The following is a 17991-nucleotide window of genomic DNA, read 5'->3' on the forward strand; positions in this document are numbered from 1 at the left end:
GGGGCTTTGAGTGCATCCTAACTTGTGGATAATGCTGGAGGAGCTGCTGTATATGTATTTATCTATTTCAAGGTATTAATCTGCAACAATCGCCTCTTTCCCTTTTTATAACACTCCTCCTCTTTGTCCATTGCAGGCGGATGCATCCACCAGCTTCCTGCGTGCAGCTCGTTCGGGAAACCTGGACAAGGCTCATGATCATCTCAAGAACGGACTGGACATCAACATATCTAATCAAGTGAGCTGGATTCGATCGGCTCCCTATCCGGAGATCAATGTTTGTGTGTCAGTGGCAGCAAGATCCCATTCACAGATTCCATTTAACAAAAACAAATTAAATTGTGGCGAGGGTTCATTTCATGGCCGGATAAGAAATGTATCACGACATAGCAGAGTTTGTGTAGAATTAAATGTGATTGTAGAATGGGACCATGTTATCTCCTCCCATCTTCTTGATTCATTGCCACATGGTGTCTACTGGGGAAAGGGCCTCTCAACGTTTGAGTTTGTTTTGTTGCTCACGTCCATCGACTCTCCCCTTACTGTGTTTGTGTCTGCAGGACTTTAAGCTAACTTCTAAATCATTCAGTACCAGTAATACCTTCATTTTAAATTCAAGTAAATACATGTTTGTGCTATTTCTGTCAGGACGTTGATATTGGCATTGGTCCTTTAACTGACATGGAAAACCAGTGTCTGGAGTCTAGGCTCCTTCTCTTGAGGGGTCAAACTCTACAGCAGTCATGACTATTAATAGAGATATATTAAATTGTTAATACACAGTAAAGATCACTGCTGAGCCAAGGCAGGAGCATGTTACTGCTTGAGTTAGTAATGTTAGTCTGGAGAGGTTTTCCACCGATGCTGGTCTAGATCATATTTATTTTATAGTAGAGCTGAAACTCTTTCCACTTTATGTGCTGTTTTCCTGGAATCCACCCTGCAGTTCATTCACTCCAGCCCAGCAGCAGCAGATTGGTTGTAGTAAATGTGTCTGGTTTTACTGGTTCCTTTGTGCATTGCCTTCTGGCTACCTATTGTTCTGTCATGAAATATTTCACCTCCAGAGGCACCCCTGTCTGTGGGATTATATATATCTGGACTTTTTGCTGAGACAGTAACAAAGTTAAGTCTCAGATTCTTTGACCAGATGTTTGGCTTAATCTTGCAAATTACCTCCAACCCATTATCAGATTGTTCTCAACCTAATCAGAATAAGTGCTGTTGGACTGGAATAATAATTAATGTAGAGAATGAGTGTCGCGTTCTTTCTGTGGAAGGAAATCATAAACAGGGAAGGAAGAATTTAATTGGAAAGTCAAATCACAAAGTTTACAGCTTATGAATCAGGTTTAATGGAGAATGTTTATTAACAGGGGAATGAAGAGACTTTGCAAAGTTTAGTCTTTATAAAGGAATATTTGAAAACACCATGTGCAGTAATGTCCCAGTATTCTTCTCAATCCATGGTAAAATAAAAGACACCTCCTTATTCCCTTATACCCTAATCAAGTAAAAAAGATGATTGTTCCTTTTAATGAGCGGCTTCACTGTCTCCTCTCTTACATCCAGTTGCATCATGACCACACAATATTATCAGGTGTGTGTGTGCGTGTCTGTGTGTGTGTTTGTGTAAATTGCACTCATTAACCTTGTCAGTATTTGGATTAAAGAATGAATGTGCTGGTGAAGAGGAAGTCTGGGCATGAAGAATGAACGCCTGTCTCCCTCAGAGTGTGTTGCACTATTTATATATACACACACACACACACACACACAAACACACACACACACAGTGATAGATGAGAAGAGAAGACAAACGACTGCCGAGTCAAAAACACAACATTTTGCACAATGTTCAAGGGTTGTTATCACCTTAGTATAAAGATTATAATCATCTACATAATTATTATTGATATGCCCCTAGATAATTGCATTGCGTTCATACCTTTTTTCAGTTGTGTTGCTAACGGCTCAAATGGTGATTTTCTCAAGTGATTAATTTCCCTGCAGTTTGTTCTTGTTTGCTTCTGTTTCTCTTTCTGTAGCATCGTGTTGATGAGTTTTTAATGGGGACCGAAGCTAGGGCAGAGATGGTGTTTCTATTTGTGATTTGTGTGATTCTGCAGGAAAAACCCGTCCTCGCTGCATCTGAAAACCTGCAGGCTCATGTTGCTCCCTCTCTCTCTCTCTCCCTGGTGATACTTCTCTGTTGAAAAGAAAACCGAGAGAACCCATGTTCTCACTTTGCAGGCGCAGAGTGTTTCCCATCCCTCCGTGCATGCTCCTCGCAGTGATGCTGTGTTTCCCCTTTGAGTTGAGTGACACTGCAGTATGATGGGAAGCCTGAGAGTGGTTTTGAATTGAACGTGGAGCCCCCTGGTGGCCTGATTGGTAACAACTGGCGGTTTGAGCAGCTCAGACTCAGCCAGACAGACAATCAGACAGATAAACGGACCACTGAGATAGAACAGCTATCTGTCAGCCTCTCTCCCCCCCCCCCCCGTGTTGCTCAGGGGAGCTTGAGGCTGCAAGATACAGCGAGTTCCGCTTCTCTTCATCCTTATTAAAATCCTACAAGTTATTTGGTTGCATTCAGAACATATGGAATATTAAGTGGGGAGTTCTGATGATGTTCATAAGCAAATTTTGGTGTTTATGAAAGGTTATGAAATACTTTATTCAGTACACTTACATTTCAGTACTTCAGAGTATCCTAACCTTGTGTTTCTTCCAGTTTCCATTTGACTAAATTCCTCTGTTGCCTCTTTAAGAATGGTCTCAACGGGTTACACCTGGCTTCTAAAGAAGGTCACGTCAAAATGGTTCTGTCGCTGCTCCACGCCGGCATTGAGCTGGAAGCCACCACTAAGGTACCTTGTTCTGTCTGTGTGCTTGTTCTCTGAAGTATTTCATTCTGAACTGAACTGTACTGAACTAAATTAAGCACTTGTCTAAGCTTTAGTTTAACTCGTGGACTAGTTCAGTTCCGCTGTAGGTAGCATCCATGATCTAAAATAATAGAATTAAAACATGTAACCACAAACTTTTATTTTAAACCACTTTATCAAATTAATAAAAAAGTAAATAAGTCTCTTGCCTGCAAAAATCCAATGCTTGTATCTCTCATGTCAGGGTCTATGTCTATTGGAGTATTTCTGTAAGAAAGGGTTAGAATTTTTTACAGTGTTTTGCTTCAAAATGAGCTGAATGCTAAAAATAGAACATGACTATAAATAAAATTCACAGGTTTGAGTCAAGTTCTACATGTAGAGATTGAGGCCATATGTTCCTATTGTTTTGCTGTCATTCACTCTTTATTTTTCTCTCACCTTGTGTGGTTCCGTGTGTGTGTTTGTGTTGTGTGTGTTTGTGTGTGTGTGTGTGACCTCCAGAAAGGGAACACTGCTCTCCATATTGCAGCGCTGGCGGGGCAGGAGAGAGTGGTGGCTGAGCTCGTCAACTATGGTGCCAACGTTAATGCCCAGTCTCTGGTAAGTCACCACGAGCTGTGAGCAAGAGAAAGTTTGTGTTTGTGTGTGTGTGTGTGAGTGTGTTTGTGACGCATCTGCTACAGAGTTGTCCATATATTTATATACATTGTCTGTGAGGGTGAGTCTCTGTACTGTACAGGTGTGTGTCCTTGTAAAGATAAACACAGGTTAACTATGTATTCCTCCAGGTCAGGTGACTATTTAAAACTGTGTTTGTATGTAGATGTGTTTGTGTGTGTGCGTGTGTGTTGTCCTAAAGGTTGAAATGATGTTGTGATTGTGTATTTGAAACTCTACATAATGAATTTGTGCCCGAGCAGAAAGGGTTCAGTCCTCTCTACATGGCAGCGCAGGAGAATCACTTAGAGGTCGTCAAGTTCCTGCTCGAGAACGGAGCCAATCAGAGTCTTCCGACCGAGGTACGAGTTCCTTCAAACTGCCTGTTGGATTGTGAGGTTTCCCGTAGTTAGATCCTTACACATCATTGGTATCTGTTTTATATGAAAATCTGCTGCTTGTTTCTTTTATACAGGTAATTTGTTGTTAATGAGATGGTTAATTGTTGTTTTAGCATATTTTCCATAAAAATACACATTTGTCCTTTTATTAATGTTGGGTTAAAGAATAGCTGAGCAACAAGAAGTATGATTTTTCACTATAACAGCTCAAGAAAACATTGTTCCGCATGGTTTCTTACTCACCTCTTCATCAGTCCTTTATCTTTCTCTCCTCTTCCTCCTTTTATGCCCTCTTCGTCCATTATTTCCCAACCTCTTTCCCTCGTCCTCTCTCTTCTCAGGACGGCTTCACTCCACTGGCCGTCGCCCTCCAGCAGGGCCACGAAAACGTTGTGGCGCTGCTCATCAACTACGGCACCAAGGGCAAAGTCCGGCTTCCCGCACTGCACATCGCCGCTCGGAACGACGACACGCGGACCGCCGCAGTTCTCCTACAGAACGATCCCAATGCAGATGTACTCAGCAAGGTATGCACCAACTTTTTTATATGATAACACAATCGATAAAAAAAACTGGGCTTTTGTCTTTGTGAATGAAGAGAATATCAAAATTAAATAACACTAAGTAAAAATGCCCAAACTCTCTCCTCTTGTTATCTGTGTCATGTCTAACCTTGCATTTTAATAGTGGTATAAATAGACCGTCTTTACACTCTGGTCTCCCATTGCGTCTCTTCCTCTGTAGACTGGTTTCACACCTCTCCATATCGCAGCCCACTATGAGAACATGAGCGTAGCCCAGCTGCTGCTGAACAGAGGAGCCAACGTAAACTTCACACCCAAGGTCAGTTCATCTGAGCCGCAGGGTCAGAAATGAAACTGAGAAAAACGGGAATATTTCAAGTTGTATTCCCCATTTACATGTAGTTCAGTTTCTATTATACAGTACTTTTGTTATATTTCCACATAATCTGGACTCACAAATGGTAACAAATGCCAACTTGTTTTGTCCGCTTCCCTAGAATGGCATCACACCCCTCCATATAGCTGCCAGGAGGGGAAACGTGATGATGGTCAGACTGCTGCTGGACAGAGGAGCACAGATTGATGCCATAACAAAGGTAGATTTAAGCATTTAGTCAGTTTGGATGCTCATCACCTCTGTTTCCCCTCATCCGTTATCCTCCCTCCTGCTAATGTGCTCATTTCTGTCCCTTATACCGTTAAACACTTTTCCAATGAGTCTCCCTCTCTGTCTGTTTGAAGGATGAGCTGACTCCTCTCCACTGTGCAGCCAGGAATGGTCACGCACGCATTATTGAGCTCCTGCTGGAACATGGTGCTCCCATCCAGGCTAAAACCAAGGTAGATGACCGATGAAATACGTAATCTATCCTTAGAAGCTTTGTAATCTGCATCGATCATCAAGGTTTCCGGTTGACTACTGACTTTGACTGAATCTCATATTTCTAGCTTGCTAAAAAAGTATATGCTTTCATGCAAGTTTGGCTAATTAGCTTCACTCAAGATGTCCTAACCAAGCACTTTAATTTAAACGCTTGTCATCCATGGATTGATCATCATACCTCCAAGGACTCTGAGCTACAATCAGGATGATACATGCGACTTCATCTATCTCCATCTCCTCTCCACTTTCCTCTGTCTCCTGCAGAACGGTCTGTCCCCCATCCACATGTCCGCTCAGGGGGACCACATGGAATGTGTCAGGCAGCTGCTGCAATACAGCGCCGAGATTGATGACATCACGCTGGACCATTTAACCCCTCTTCATGTAGCAGCCCACTGTGGTCACCACCGCATGGCCAAAGTCCTACTGGACAAGGGGGCCAAAGCCAATTCACGTGCTCTGGTGACTAACCGCTCATTTTTACGTGACCTTGAAACTCACAAAAGGTTTTAGTCACTCTTTACAATGGGTTAAAGTATTTTGTGAGCTTCATATTGTTAAATGCAGCCGTTATTTAGTTTGAATGTCTTGTTTTTGTAAGACTATGCAGATTATTAAATGACTTTCATCGTTCAGGACTAGTAGAAGAAAGTACAGATTATCTTTGAATCTGTGTATTGCCATGTTAACAGTCACCATCACTGTATGGATACAGTTGTGAAATGCACACAATATAATCTCAACCTTTATAACCTACAGCAGAAAACCTGTAACCTTTATTTGAACACCTCTTTTGATCGAAAGGCCTCTGGACCCTGCACATGTCTAGTTGTGAACCTTGTTCTCTGTTTTCCCAGAATGGCTTCACACCTCTCCACATTGCTTGCAAGAAGAACCACATGAGGTCCATGGACCTGCTGCTGAAGCACTCCGCCTCCTTAGAAGCTGTAACAGAGGTGAGGCGACAAGGCGAAGTCAGAAAATTATGATAAAAATCAAAACTTCTGGCTTTAAAAAAGACTGTAAACCTTCATTCCTTCATAACTCCCTGCTGTATTTTCAAATTCCTCCTCTCCCCTGTCAGATGGCAGTTCCTGTCTTTAATGTTTTGACTGCCAGTCGGTCAGAAGTGGCTAAAGAACTAGAGAATGTCCTCTGAGGTCTCGGTAGTGGATTTATATTGAGCATGCTCTTCTCTGTCTGTGTTTGTGCAGTCTGGTCTCACTCCTCTTCATGTAGCAGCTTTCATGGGTCATCTGAACATCGTGAAGAACCTGCTCCAAAGAGGAGCTTCACCTAATGCTTCCAATGTGGTGAGAGCCTGTTTTCTTTCCCCAAAATAAACAATTAAATTCAATATTGCCAGTTGATCAAATTAACAGTTTGAGTTACTCGTGTTGAGATGTTTTACTAAATGTCCTCACTTCACATTTTTAAGAAAGATGAAATTCCATGCTGATTGAAATACTTAATTACAGGAGAAGATTGTATGGGTCATTAATAAAACAATTAGCTATAGTTTCTCTTTCACCACCACGTGAAGTCAGTGTCGTTAAAAATTAAATTGTGGAATGAGCTTCTAATTATGTCTGGATTACTGAAATTAATAGACTGATCTGAACCATGGGTCCTCGGATGAGCAAGGTGGATTTATAGGTGAATTTGATTTATACTAAACAAAAAAGATATTTAACCCTGATCTTAAAGGGAAAAAAATGGAAATAAATAACTATAAGAAACATGTTTTTCTTTACAAGTTAGAAAAACCTGAACATCGCATAAATATACAGTAATGGATGAATTACCTGAAAGTCTACATGCATACAAATTACATTGTACTATGTAGATTGAGTGTGGTTGTGTGTTCTTACCTCCACCAGAAAGTGGAGACTCCCCTGCACATGGCCTCCAGAGCAGGACACTGTGAAGTCGCTCAGTTTCTGCTGCAGAACTCAGCGCAGGTCGATGCGAAGGCTAAGGTATGAACTGTCAAGTGTTTCTAGAGGAGGTCTGTCAGAAAACCTAAACACTTCAAGTGCAAAATCAATAGAAATCTAGTTAACAGTGATTTTCCTGTTGTCTGCATCCAGGACGATCAGACGCCTCTACACTGTGCCGCCCGCATGGGCCACAAGGAGCTCGTCAAGCTGCTGCTGGAGCACAACTCCAACCCCGACTCGGCTACATCTGCAGGCCACACTCCTTTACACATCGCTGCACGCGAAGGACACGTGCACACCATTCGAATACTGCTGGATGCTGGAGCGCAGCAAATCAAGATGACGAAGGTAGAGCAGAAGCCAAATTACAAAAATTCCGCTGCATCTGGATAAATGGTCTAACCTTATTTCTGCCTTAAGCTGTTTGAGGTTTTGTAAACTTCTGTCTTTCTCTCGTTTGAGCAGAAGGGCTTCACTCCTCTCCATGTGGCCTCGAAGTATGGAAAGACGGACGTGGCAGAACTCCTTCTGGAGAGAGGATCCAACCCCAACGCAGCCGGCAAGGTGAGATCGTCTCTGCTCCACTTAGTTCACATCTCTCCTCAGAAACAACGACGCACTTTTTACAAGGCTGTGACGATCAATCCAGCCAGAAAGTGCGACCTCGTAGAGAATGAGCTGACTATGAGCTATCGTGGTTTGTGTCTCATATATAAATGTGTTTCTGTGCTGTTTTCTTGTCTCCGTGTTTGTCTGTTGGTTTATATATGTGCACATCTGTGTATTGGTGCGTGTGTTTAACAGAACGGTCTGGCACCCCTTCATGTGGCCGTCCATCACAACAACCTGGATGTGGTGAGACTTCTGGTCAGCAAGGGAGGATCTGCACACAGCACAGCTCGAGTAAGACGCTCACATGCGTGTGTCCGATGTGCTCACACATGGCGGCATGCTAACCCATCGCTCACACAAAAAACTAAACAGGTCAAAATGACTGTGTGGCGCTTAAACACAACTACATGACAATCTCGGTTCTCTAAAACTCTCTGCATCAAAACAGGATTCAAGTTTTAATCTAAAATTAGACCAGAAGAATGTTAAGACACAGGCGATGCCCACTCTGTGCTTGTTTGTCCTTGTTTCTCTGCAGAACGGCTACACTCCCTTGCACATAGCCGCCAAGCAGAACCAGATGGAGGTGGCCAGTTGTCTGCTGCAGAACGGAGCTTCGCCAAACTGCGAGTCGCTCCAAGGCATCACGCCCCTGCACCTGGCCGCACAGGAGGGGCGGCCGGACATCGTGGCTCTGCTCATCGCCAAGCAGGCCAACGTGAATCTGGGGAACAAGGTATGGAGAGAAGAATGGATCAAAATGGCTTAGTGATATTATTTCCGTTGTTGTCATCTCCTGTTAAATTCCTTCTGTCCTTCAGAGTGGACTGACCCCTCTGCACCTCGTGGCTCAGGAAGGTCACATGGGCATCGCCGACACGCTGGTGAAACAGGGATCGTCCGTTTACGCTGCTTCACGGGTAAGCTGAGAAAAAATTGAATAAAATGAAGCTGATGTCACAGAGTTGATTTATTTCACATAACTGATGTTAATCACAAGATGTTTTCCCCCGTTTCTTAATTAAATAGATTCATGACTATAAATACCATTTATAGTGTACACACAATTAGATGGAAGGTATAAATATCTCAAGACATTTGCATCTATTACAATTCACACGTGTTTCACCTGCTCTTTCTCTCTCTCTCCTCTCTCCTCTCTCCTCTCTCCTCTCTCCTCTCTCCTCTCCCCTCTCCCCTCTCTCTCTCTCTCTCTCTCTCTCTCTCTCTCGCTCTCTCTCTCTCTCTCTCTCTCTCTCTCTCTCTCTCTCTCTCTCCTCTCCCCTCTCGCTCTCTCTCTCTCTCTCTCTCTCTCTCCCCTCTCAGATGGGCTACACACCCCTTCATGTGGCCTGTCACTATGGCAACATCAAGATGGTGAAGTTCCTCCTGCAGCAGCAGGCTCATGTGAACGCCAAGACAAGGGTAACACCTCTCTTTTCTCACGTGCACTATATATACACACGTAAGACCTGGTCCCCATATGGTCCTTATGATGATTTGTTTTGTTTACGTGTTTGTTTACGCACCAGTGATCCCCAGTATGAGCCGAATGTCAGGGGCGACGCTGCTGTTAGCTTCAGGCGCCAAACCCATAGATTGAATCCCTGCTTTCTCTGTGTCTTGTTTTGTTTGACCACCTCCATCTTTGCTCCTCCAGATGGGCTACACCCCTCTCCACCAGGCGGCTCAGCAGGGCCACACCGACATCGTCACCCTGCTGTTGAAAACCGGAGCTGAGCCGAATGAGATCACTTCGGTGAGAAGCTCTTTGGAAAACCTTCCCCCATTCTCCTGTGATAACCTCCCTCTCAACGTAAACACGTGTGTCCAATAGATGACGTGAAAACTGAGATGATTCCTTCTTTTTGGTCTCACACATTCAAACAGTGTTGTGTGTTAACATCAGCTCAGTTTTTCTTCTAGAGCAATTGTTGTCATTAAATGATTTAACGTTCTATATGTGTATTCACTTTGTGTTTTCTCCCTCTACTTTTAAAGGTTTATCACATTTTGACATTATCTTTAAAAATAGCAGGTGCTATTATCAAATACTTTATTAAAAATAATTTTTATTATTGAAATACTGTCTGTGATGGTTCTCATCCGTCTCTGTACAGAACGGGACGTCTCCCCTGGGCATCGCCAAGCGGCTCGGTTACATCTCCGTCATCGACGTGTTGAAGCTGGTTACCGAGGAGTCCGTCTCTGCGGTGAGCAAACGCATCATCCGTGGTTCACATGGTTACACCTGTGCGCAAAGAAGTAGCCTTGACAAACCATGACTCAGACGTTCAATAAAACAATTCCCTCGTCTTGATCAGACTCAGCTCCACCAACTGCTTGAAAGTTAAGTTTTAATCTTGGTCTTACTCTCCACCTTTCTCTGCTCCTGCTCTTCACAGATCACGACAGAGAAGCATCGGATGAGTTTTCCTGAGACAGTGGATGAGATATTGGATGTCTCAGAGGATGAAGGTAGGTCTTCTGATGTGTCTGCACGACTTCTATCATTCATTTTCAGCTCTGACTCTGATTTCTGGTAGAAGAAGAATGTTTGGCAGGTTGATTCAATGAATTCAGATATGTACACAACTGTTTATAATGTCCCTTTCCCATTTGCTTTGTAGGGGTTGCCCAGCTAACGTTAGGTAGGATTGTGTCTGTATCTCTACCTTGTTGGGTCCGGTGCTAGTGAACTTGTGCCGTCATTGTAATCGTACTTTTTCCTCGTTTCTCTGTGCGTCACTAATTGTCTTTTCACTCAGTTCCTCTGAGTCGGCTCTCGACTCCGGCACTGTTTGCTTTCCTCTCTGTCTTTGTCTCCTCTGTCGTTATTCTCTCGCTCAGAGATTGATTTAATAGAAATGTTTCTCATCAGCATGTAGTCACAACATTTTCCTATTTACCAGCGTTATCTGTCCGTGGCTTCATAATTGACGGAGCTCCAGCTTTTTTGCAATTTAAAAGACAAACGGCTTCTTTCCAATTCAGCGTCGCAGTCCCTCCTGCTTTTCACAGCCGAATGAATCAATAAGCTGATTACACACACGCTGTGAACCAGCTGGGACTTGCTCCTGTAAACAAAACACAATTCATGTTAATGCCGCCGTCTTTCTGCTTTTAAGAAATTCAGAGTAAATCAAAATTTGAAAGGATTTTCACATGAAAACTTCATTTTGAATCTGTTTTCTTTGTGTTACTATTTTTTTATTTGCCAACTTATACTTATTAATCTGTAAAAAGCTGTTTTAAGTTGTTTTTGAACTTATTATTTAAATATCATTCTTCCTTTATTTATTGAGGTGTTTTCTCCTACACAGAAATAGCCATCTCTACATGTGATTTCATCTTTAATGGGCATGCTCACTGCCGTCCATGCAGTGTCCTCAACTGTGATAATATTCACTGTCTTTTTACAAAACTTCTTCTTTCACTCCTTTGGTTTCCATTCGCTCTAGATGTTGTTCGGTGTGCTTGGACTAACTGTTTATCTGAAATCGCTTTGTGACCATTTGTCTGTGGCGTGGTGAAGGTGGAGAAATGGGAGTTATGCTGGTGTAACAGTTACTGCTTCCACATACGCAGAATTGAATTGAAGTGGCATTATTTCTGATCCAAGCTCAAAATACTGTCCCTCTCAAATGAGATAAAAATCCACGAGGGGGTGAAAACTAAATCCTTTTGGCAGATTAGTTTAAGATCCCCACATTTTACGACCGAGTGGAAGAACTTGAGAGTTGAGCTCAGCATCATTTTGCCCTGCAATCCCCTGCTCTTGTCCTTTTTCTCTCTTGATTCTTCATGTGTTTGTTTTTCCTCGTTCTCCCTTAACTCTTCATGTGTCCCACAGGAGACGAGTTGCTCGGGATGGACGGCGCTCGCTACTTGAAGCTTGATGACTTCAAGGACCAGGACGATGACTTCCTCTCGCCGAAGAAGACTATGAGAGACTTTGAGGGAGGCTTGGGAACCACGTAAGTCACCATGCACAGGATGAATAACGTGCATGATAGCCACAAGTGGAAGAATAACATAATGAAGATGTCATTATTTGAGTTGTTGAATGATATACATAATTCATCTTTGTCTCCCGCAGAATGAGATACAATAGTGTTATTAAAATTTCTATTATAGAATGGAAGCCATCCATTTCCTCTTGTCTTACATTATCTTCTCTTCCTCCGCCACAGGCCGTATTCTCCTGCTATCCCCAGAATCCCTTGTGTGTCGCCAGAGACAGTTATGTTGGAGGTTGGTTTCACCGTACCATGTACATTACATATATTTTTTATGTGTTATCTTATTGCTTCTGTTCATCATTCTCTATCTTTTCTCTCCGTCCTCTTTCTCTATGTCTGCTCTGTCATTCCCTCCCACTCTCCTCTGTCTTAATCTTCTCCGTTATGGTTATTTTACCGCCTCTCAACTATTTTCTGCCCCGTCTTTGTTATTTCCTCCCTCTCCGACCTCAGCACACTCCCGTCCCGCTGCCAAAGGAGTACGATGACGACTCTCTCATCCCGAGCAGTCCCGCTACAGAGACCTCAGACAATGTCAGCCCTGTGGCCAGCCCCATTCACACGGGGTGAGCTCATAAAACATCCAGCTAATGTTTAATCCTCATGTTGGATCTCACAGTGACTTGTGCAGAAGACCTTCAAACGTACAAGGGGATATTCACCATCACCGTCTGAAATACTGGTGTTATTTATTGAGGCTGTATTTGTTATCATGAAGACAAGATTTCAGCGACTCAGTGAGATCAGTAACCCAAACTGAAATATGTATCCTTCCTCCACCTAATCCCTCTTCCACAGGATTGTCAAAACTCAGAAGTCTACTACAGGAAAAGGAACTATTTTATTAAATCCCACTGATTTGTAAGTTAGACAACAGATCGATGATTAATGTTGAGGAACATTAACATTTTTTTCCGTTGCCTGTTTCACTTTGTTGATGCTGTTGATGCGTAAAACATCTGTAATTAAGTCATTAACGACAAACTCCATGAGGTTAATCCAGCGCGATGTGAATTTATTTAGTCTCCAGTGCTTAGTCATCATTTATTAAAAGCCCAGTGAGTCAGCAGACAGACTCACACAGACACACACAGACCCACACACTTGTTTGAAGCTGTCTAATGGAGGATCAAACAGCATGCGTCTTTCCTTTTTTTAAAGTCTTTTAGTGTCATCCTGGCTGCACTTCACGGCCTCTCTAAACAGCCCGCCCTCTCCTGTCCTACTCAGACAATTCAAATGAAAAGAGAATCAACACATTGCATCATTGGCTTCTCTATGAATTGCTCTGCATTCAATTATAAAGTCAAAACATCGCTACTAACAATACACAAATTAATGATCATTTTGTGTATCATTCAGCTGGAAGAACTTCTCTCAGGAAAACCCAGCACGATTGTTAAATTCTAAGTTCCTGTCTTCTCTAATGTGTTATTTAATGATAAATAAAAAACTATGACCCTGTGTGACCTTCAGCTTCCTGGTGAGTTTCATGGTGGATGCTCGGGGGGGCTCCATGCGCGGCAGCAGGCACCACGGCCTCAGGGTCATCATCCCGCCTCGGACCTGCGCCGCGCCCACACGCATCACGTGTCGTCTGGTCAAACCGCAGAAACTGACCACGCCTCCTCCACTGGTGGAAGGGGAGGGGCTGGCGAGCCGCATCATCTCCCTGGGACCGTCCAGTATGCAGTTCCTTGGGTGGGTTTGCTCTGTAGTTTAATTTGTTGGTCAGCTTTAAAGTCAAGGTCGAGAAGTGTCGTTTTTTAAATGTTTCTGTTGATGACATAGGAATTTCAAATCAAATTTCAAATCTAACATTTGTGTTCTGTTTAAAAAACTTCTCATGATCCTACAAAAACTTTTCCATTTTCTTTAAATGTCATACAAATGGTTTTAAAGATGTCATAGTTATGTCAATTAATTGCTGTACATTTACTGTAATATTAATGAGCTTCGTCATTGTGCCATCTAGTGGACATTGATGTACACAGAGTCTACATGATGGTGATATCAACAATAACAGAAGAAAACTAAATTCGATATTTAATAATATATGTTATTTTACTGAAACAAGGCTACAAGGCCATTTTCATATCACTTCACTTTATGATTTATGTATGTTGTTGTTTCCTCCGCAGGCCTGTTATCGTGGAGATCCCACACTTTGCCTCCCTGGGTCACGGCGACCGAGAGCTGGTGGTGCTGCGCAGCGAGAACGGCTCCGTGTGGAAGGAGCATCGCAATCGCTATGGCGACGAGGTGCTGGAAACTATTCTGAACGGCATGGATGAAGGTCAGTGGGACGATAATGGATTCCGCTCTCTGGGAGACCTTGCACGGCTGCAGATAAGTTAGTTTTAGTCTTGGTGTATGACCCTGCTTTAAGGAGGTGTGGTTTTTCTTTCTCTTTCCTCCTCTTCACTCTTCACCATCTCTAGACTTGGAGAGTCACGACGAGCTGGACAAGAAGAGAATCCGCCGCATCATCTCCACCGACTTCCCTCTCTACTTCGCCGTGGTCTCCCGCATTCAGCAGGAGAGCGACCTGATTGGACCGGAGGGCGGCCGGCTCACCAGTAAGCTGGTGCCCCGGGTCGACGCCATCTTCCCCGAGACGGCCGTCACCAAACGAGTGAGGCTGGGCCTGCAGGTAAGCAGAGCAGTTCAGTTTCTAGAAGGATATTAGAAAGGAGGGATGGAATGGAGCGAAGAGGGAGGAGCAGAATTGAAAAAACACTCAGATCCACATCTTTCCTAATTGCTCGGCTGTTTATACAACGGAGACAATCTGGTGCTTTTTCAGAATTACTGAGGACAGATGTTTGAATTATTGAACAGCTGATTCTCAGGCTGTGACTCAGCGATCTGTGCCAACACGTTTACCAGCAGCTCTTTTGGTTTGTGGTTGAGATTTGACAGATTTCAAATCCTGAAGTCGAAGTCCTGTTTGACAAATGACCCAGAATATGGATTTGATGTATAATCTTCATTGCTGACTGCCGACAGATTATGTGTTCTCTTATTATTATCAATCTAGATATTTTAAGGACGTCTATGAATCGCGTTATGAGTTGTTGCATCTACGAGAGAAAACTTTTGACCCCTGTGTGTTTTCAGGGTCTTTAAATTAGCAAATGATATTAGATGTCAATATAATACATTTGATATAATCCTCTGCCTGACCCGAGGTTCCTCAGCCTGTGCTGCCACACTGCAGCGTTTCTAAATTAGCATTTTCAGCAGGAGCTTTTTTGGCAAATGTGCATCCAGACCTCCACAGACACACATATGGAGACTTGGCCCACGCTCCTGCTCACGATCTCTTTCCACACTTCACCTCCACTCGGCTTTGTGCTCCACGACAGAAAGATTATGACGGATCAGGGGCTCCACATTTCATTTTGTTTTGTTTTTTGGGGGTGTATGCTGCTGTTCACGTTGTCTGTCAAAGCACTGATTGGCACTGAAGTTATTTCACGGAAGTGCATGAGTTTTGCTTTGTGCCTTATGCTGCTCTCTTTATGTTTTCCTTTTTATCCAGCCATCCATCACTCCTCAGTTCCCTGATTTAAGTTGTGAGCCACACTGACCAAGCTGATGCACTGATCTGAGCTGGGTCAGGTGTGAAATATGAATTGGTTGCATGTGTGAGTATGTTTGCGAGTTTGATGTTTTTCAGTCTACAGCACACGTCCTGTTCTATTTACCTGTTGTATCCTCTCCTTGTTTCTGTTTCCTGCCTGTGTTCTATGCTCCTGCATCACTAACTGAACCTCAGCCTTTACATCGTGTTTCTGCTTCAGTTGTTTGTATCTTAATTAACAAATTTACACCCCCGCCCTTTTGTATGGCTCCTTTTTTCCGTCTTTTTGGCATCTTCCGGCTCAACAACCTTTTCCCCTCGCCACTTCCACCTCAGGCGCAGCCAATCCCTGATGAGCTCCTGACACGGCAGCTTGGCAACCAGGCGACCTTCAGCCCGGTGGTGACCATCGAACCGCGCCGACGCAAATTCCACCGTCCAATCGGGCTGCGCATCCCACTGCCACCGTCCTGGAGGGAGAGTCCTCGGGACGCAGGGGAGGGGGACACCACCAGCCTGCGCCTCCTCTGCAGTGTCATTGGTACGATCCACTTTAGAGATGATCAGACACACGAGACATTTGCCTAATATGTCTGCATTAATGATTTTTTTTTACATAAAATGGTAAATGGATTTATATAGCGCTTTTCTAGTCTGATGATGATCACTCAAAGCGCTTTACAGTACAGTTTCACATTCACCCATTCACACACACATTCATACAGTGCATCTACTTGCAGCACTTTGTTATTCTATGGGAGGCTATTCAGGGTTCAGCATCTTGTCCAAGGACACTTCGGCATGCAGATGGGGATCGAACCGCCGCCCTTCAGGTTGGAGGACGACCACTCTACCCCTCAGCCACAGCCGCCCATAATAGCATTACAGTTTAAAATTTTATAGAAAATAGAATAAGGACAAAACCTCATCTACGGACAAGTTTTCTTTTTTCAAACGCCAGAAAGAAGTTAGTTCACAGAGAATAAGCGCTGGTTCATGCAGATATTAACATTTCAGTGCACAGCAGCACCTCCAGAGTAGCGTTAAAATAATAGGGCTATTTTACAAATTAACATTATTTAAAGTTATGTAAAAAACGAAAAACCAAATGTCAAGACACAACTTAAAACCAGTTTCTATACATGAAATAAAACACAAATATTATGGTGTGATCCAACTTAATGAGTTCTGTTGAAGAGTCACGACTCGCCCAAAATGTGCAGTACAAGTATATTCAGGCATCTAGTCACCTTGTTCACTGGGGCATGAATGACGGTGTGTTTGTTGTGCCTCAGGTGGAACTGCACCAGCTCAGTGGGAGGACATCACTGGGACCACTAAGCTGATGTACGCTCATAACTGTGCCAACTTCACCACCAACGTGTCTGCAAGGTGAGCGCCTCAACAGGAACCTTTGGGCGGATTTATGACCAGTCTTCCCTGGGCCTCAGCCATCATCTGCATAATAATCCATCTTCTATCTGCCTTTTCCCTCTTCTGCCACTTCCCTCCAGGTTCTGGCTGGCAGACTGTCCTCGCACAGCGGAGGCCGTGACCTTTGCCAACCTGCTGTACCGGGAGTTAATGTCCGTGCCGTACATGGCCAAGTTTGTCATTTTCGCCAAGATGAACGAAGCGCGGGAGGGTCGCCTGCGCTGCTACTGCATGACGGACGACAAGATGGACAAGACGCTGGAGCTGCATGAGAACTTCAGCGAAGTGGCTCGCAGTCGAGATATCGAGGTCAGTGCAGGAGAGAGAGGGGAAGGTGTTATGGAGATAAATGTGGGTTTTGAGCGGTTAGCGCTTGTTTCTATTGAATGATTTATATCATCTTTAAGTTTAGTTGCGCCTAGGGTTGCAAAGGGGAAAGTTTCCGGAAATTTACCGGAAACTTTCTGGAAACTTTCCATGGGAAGTTAAACTCGGGAATTTTGGGAATTTTGAAAAAAAAATAAAAAATACGCAAATTAAACGCTGAGCAATAAAAACATCATTCAAAACTCTATTTTAAAGATGTATGGAATGCAGCACACGCTGCACGTTGAGTGTCAACCCTCCACTGTGGATTCTTCCATCACATGCACAGATAACTCCCAGCATCCTTCACTCTACAGCAGGGCTATTGAGGCCTGCTGTAGAGTGCAGGACTAGTCAGGTAAGTGTCGATGATATTACTGGGGAAAATATATTAGCATGCTGATTGAGGATTGTTCATCTGTTCATCTAGCCTATTTCCATTCATTTATCCATCAATTGTAAAATATTTTTACAGACGATTCCAATTGTTTGGCTAACTATTTATATCTCTGGCATTGCATTAGTGTTTTTTTACAAACTTTTTTCTCATCTTATTCTACAGAACAATGCCACGTGCACTATCTCATGTGTGGAGACATTTCACCCCATCCAATGTAGAAGGAAAGGCTGTGTACATTTGCAAATACTGTTCAAAGACCTATGTTAAGAATG

General features: G+C 43.4%; 1 protein-coding gene across 1 annotated transcript in view; it reads left to right on the top strand.

Moving 5' to 3' along the window:
* The window catches only part of ank1b (ankyrin 1, erythrocytic b), a 56661-nt gene that overhangs the window by 25482 nt on the left and 13188 nt on the right, over nt 1-17991 (top strand). Inside the window, exons 2-32 of the mRNA XM_061067560.1 lie at nt 137-238; nt 2775-2873; nt 3396-3494; nt 3815-3913; nt 4294-4479; nt 4697-4795; nt 4974-5072; nt 5218-5316; nt 5624-5821; nt 6217-6315; nt 6574-6672; nt 7240-7338; nt 7450-7647; nt 7762-7863; nt 8104-8202; nt 8450-8647; nt 8733-8831; nt 9238-9336; nt 9572-9670; nt 10032-10124; nt 10317-10389; nt 10542-10562; nt 11765-11888; nt 12105-12165; nt 12387-12499; nt 13410-13634; nt 14075-14229; nt 14375-14586; nt 15856-16060; nt 16815-16911; nt 17034-17262. Of these exons, the coding sequence (XP_060923543.1) occupies nt 137-238; nt 2775-2873; nt 3396-3494; nt 3815-3913; nt 4294-4479; nt 4697-4795; nt 4974-5072; nt 5218-5316; nt 5624-5821; nt 6217-6315; nt 6574-6672; nt 7240-7338; nt 7450-7647; nt 7762-7863; nt 8104-8202; nt 8450-8647; nt 8733-8831; nt 9238-9336; nt 9572-9670; nt 10032-10124; nt 10317-10389; nt 10542-10562; nt 11765-11888; nt 12105-12165; nt 12387-12499; nt 13410-13634; nt 14075-14229; nt 14375-14586; nt 15856-16060; nt 16815-16911; nt 17034-17262 (3879 nt within the window). The remainder of the gene's footprint in view (nt 1-136; nt 239-2774; nt 2874-3395; nt 3495-3814; nt 3914-4293; nt 4480-4696; nt 4796-4973; nt 5073-5217; nt 5317-5623; nt 5822-6216; nt 6316-6573; nt 6673-7239; nt 7339-7449; nt 7648-7761; nt 7864-8103; nt 8203-8449; nt 8648-8732; nt 8832-9237; nt 9337-9571; nt 9671-10031; nt 10125-10316; nt 10390-10541; nt 10563-11764; nt 11889-12104; nt 12166-12386; nt 12500-13409; nt 13635-14074; nt 14230-14374; nt 14587-15855; nt 16061-16814; nt 16912-17033; nt 17263-17991) is intronic.

This window comes from Limanda limanda, chromosome 1 (assembly GCF_963576545.1).
Source record: "Limanda limanda chromosome 1, fLimLim1.1, whole genome shotgun sequence".
Lineage (NCBI taxonomy): Eukaryota > Metazoa > Chordata > Actinopteri > Pleuronectiformes > Pleuronectidae > Limanda > Limanda limanda.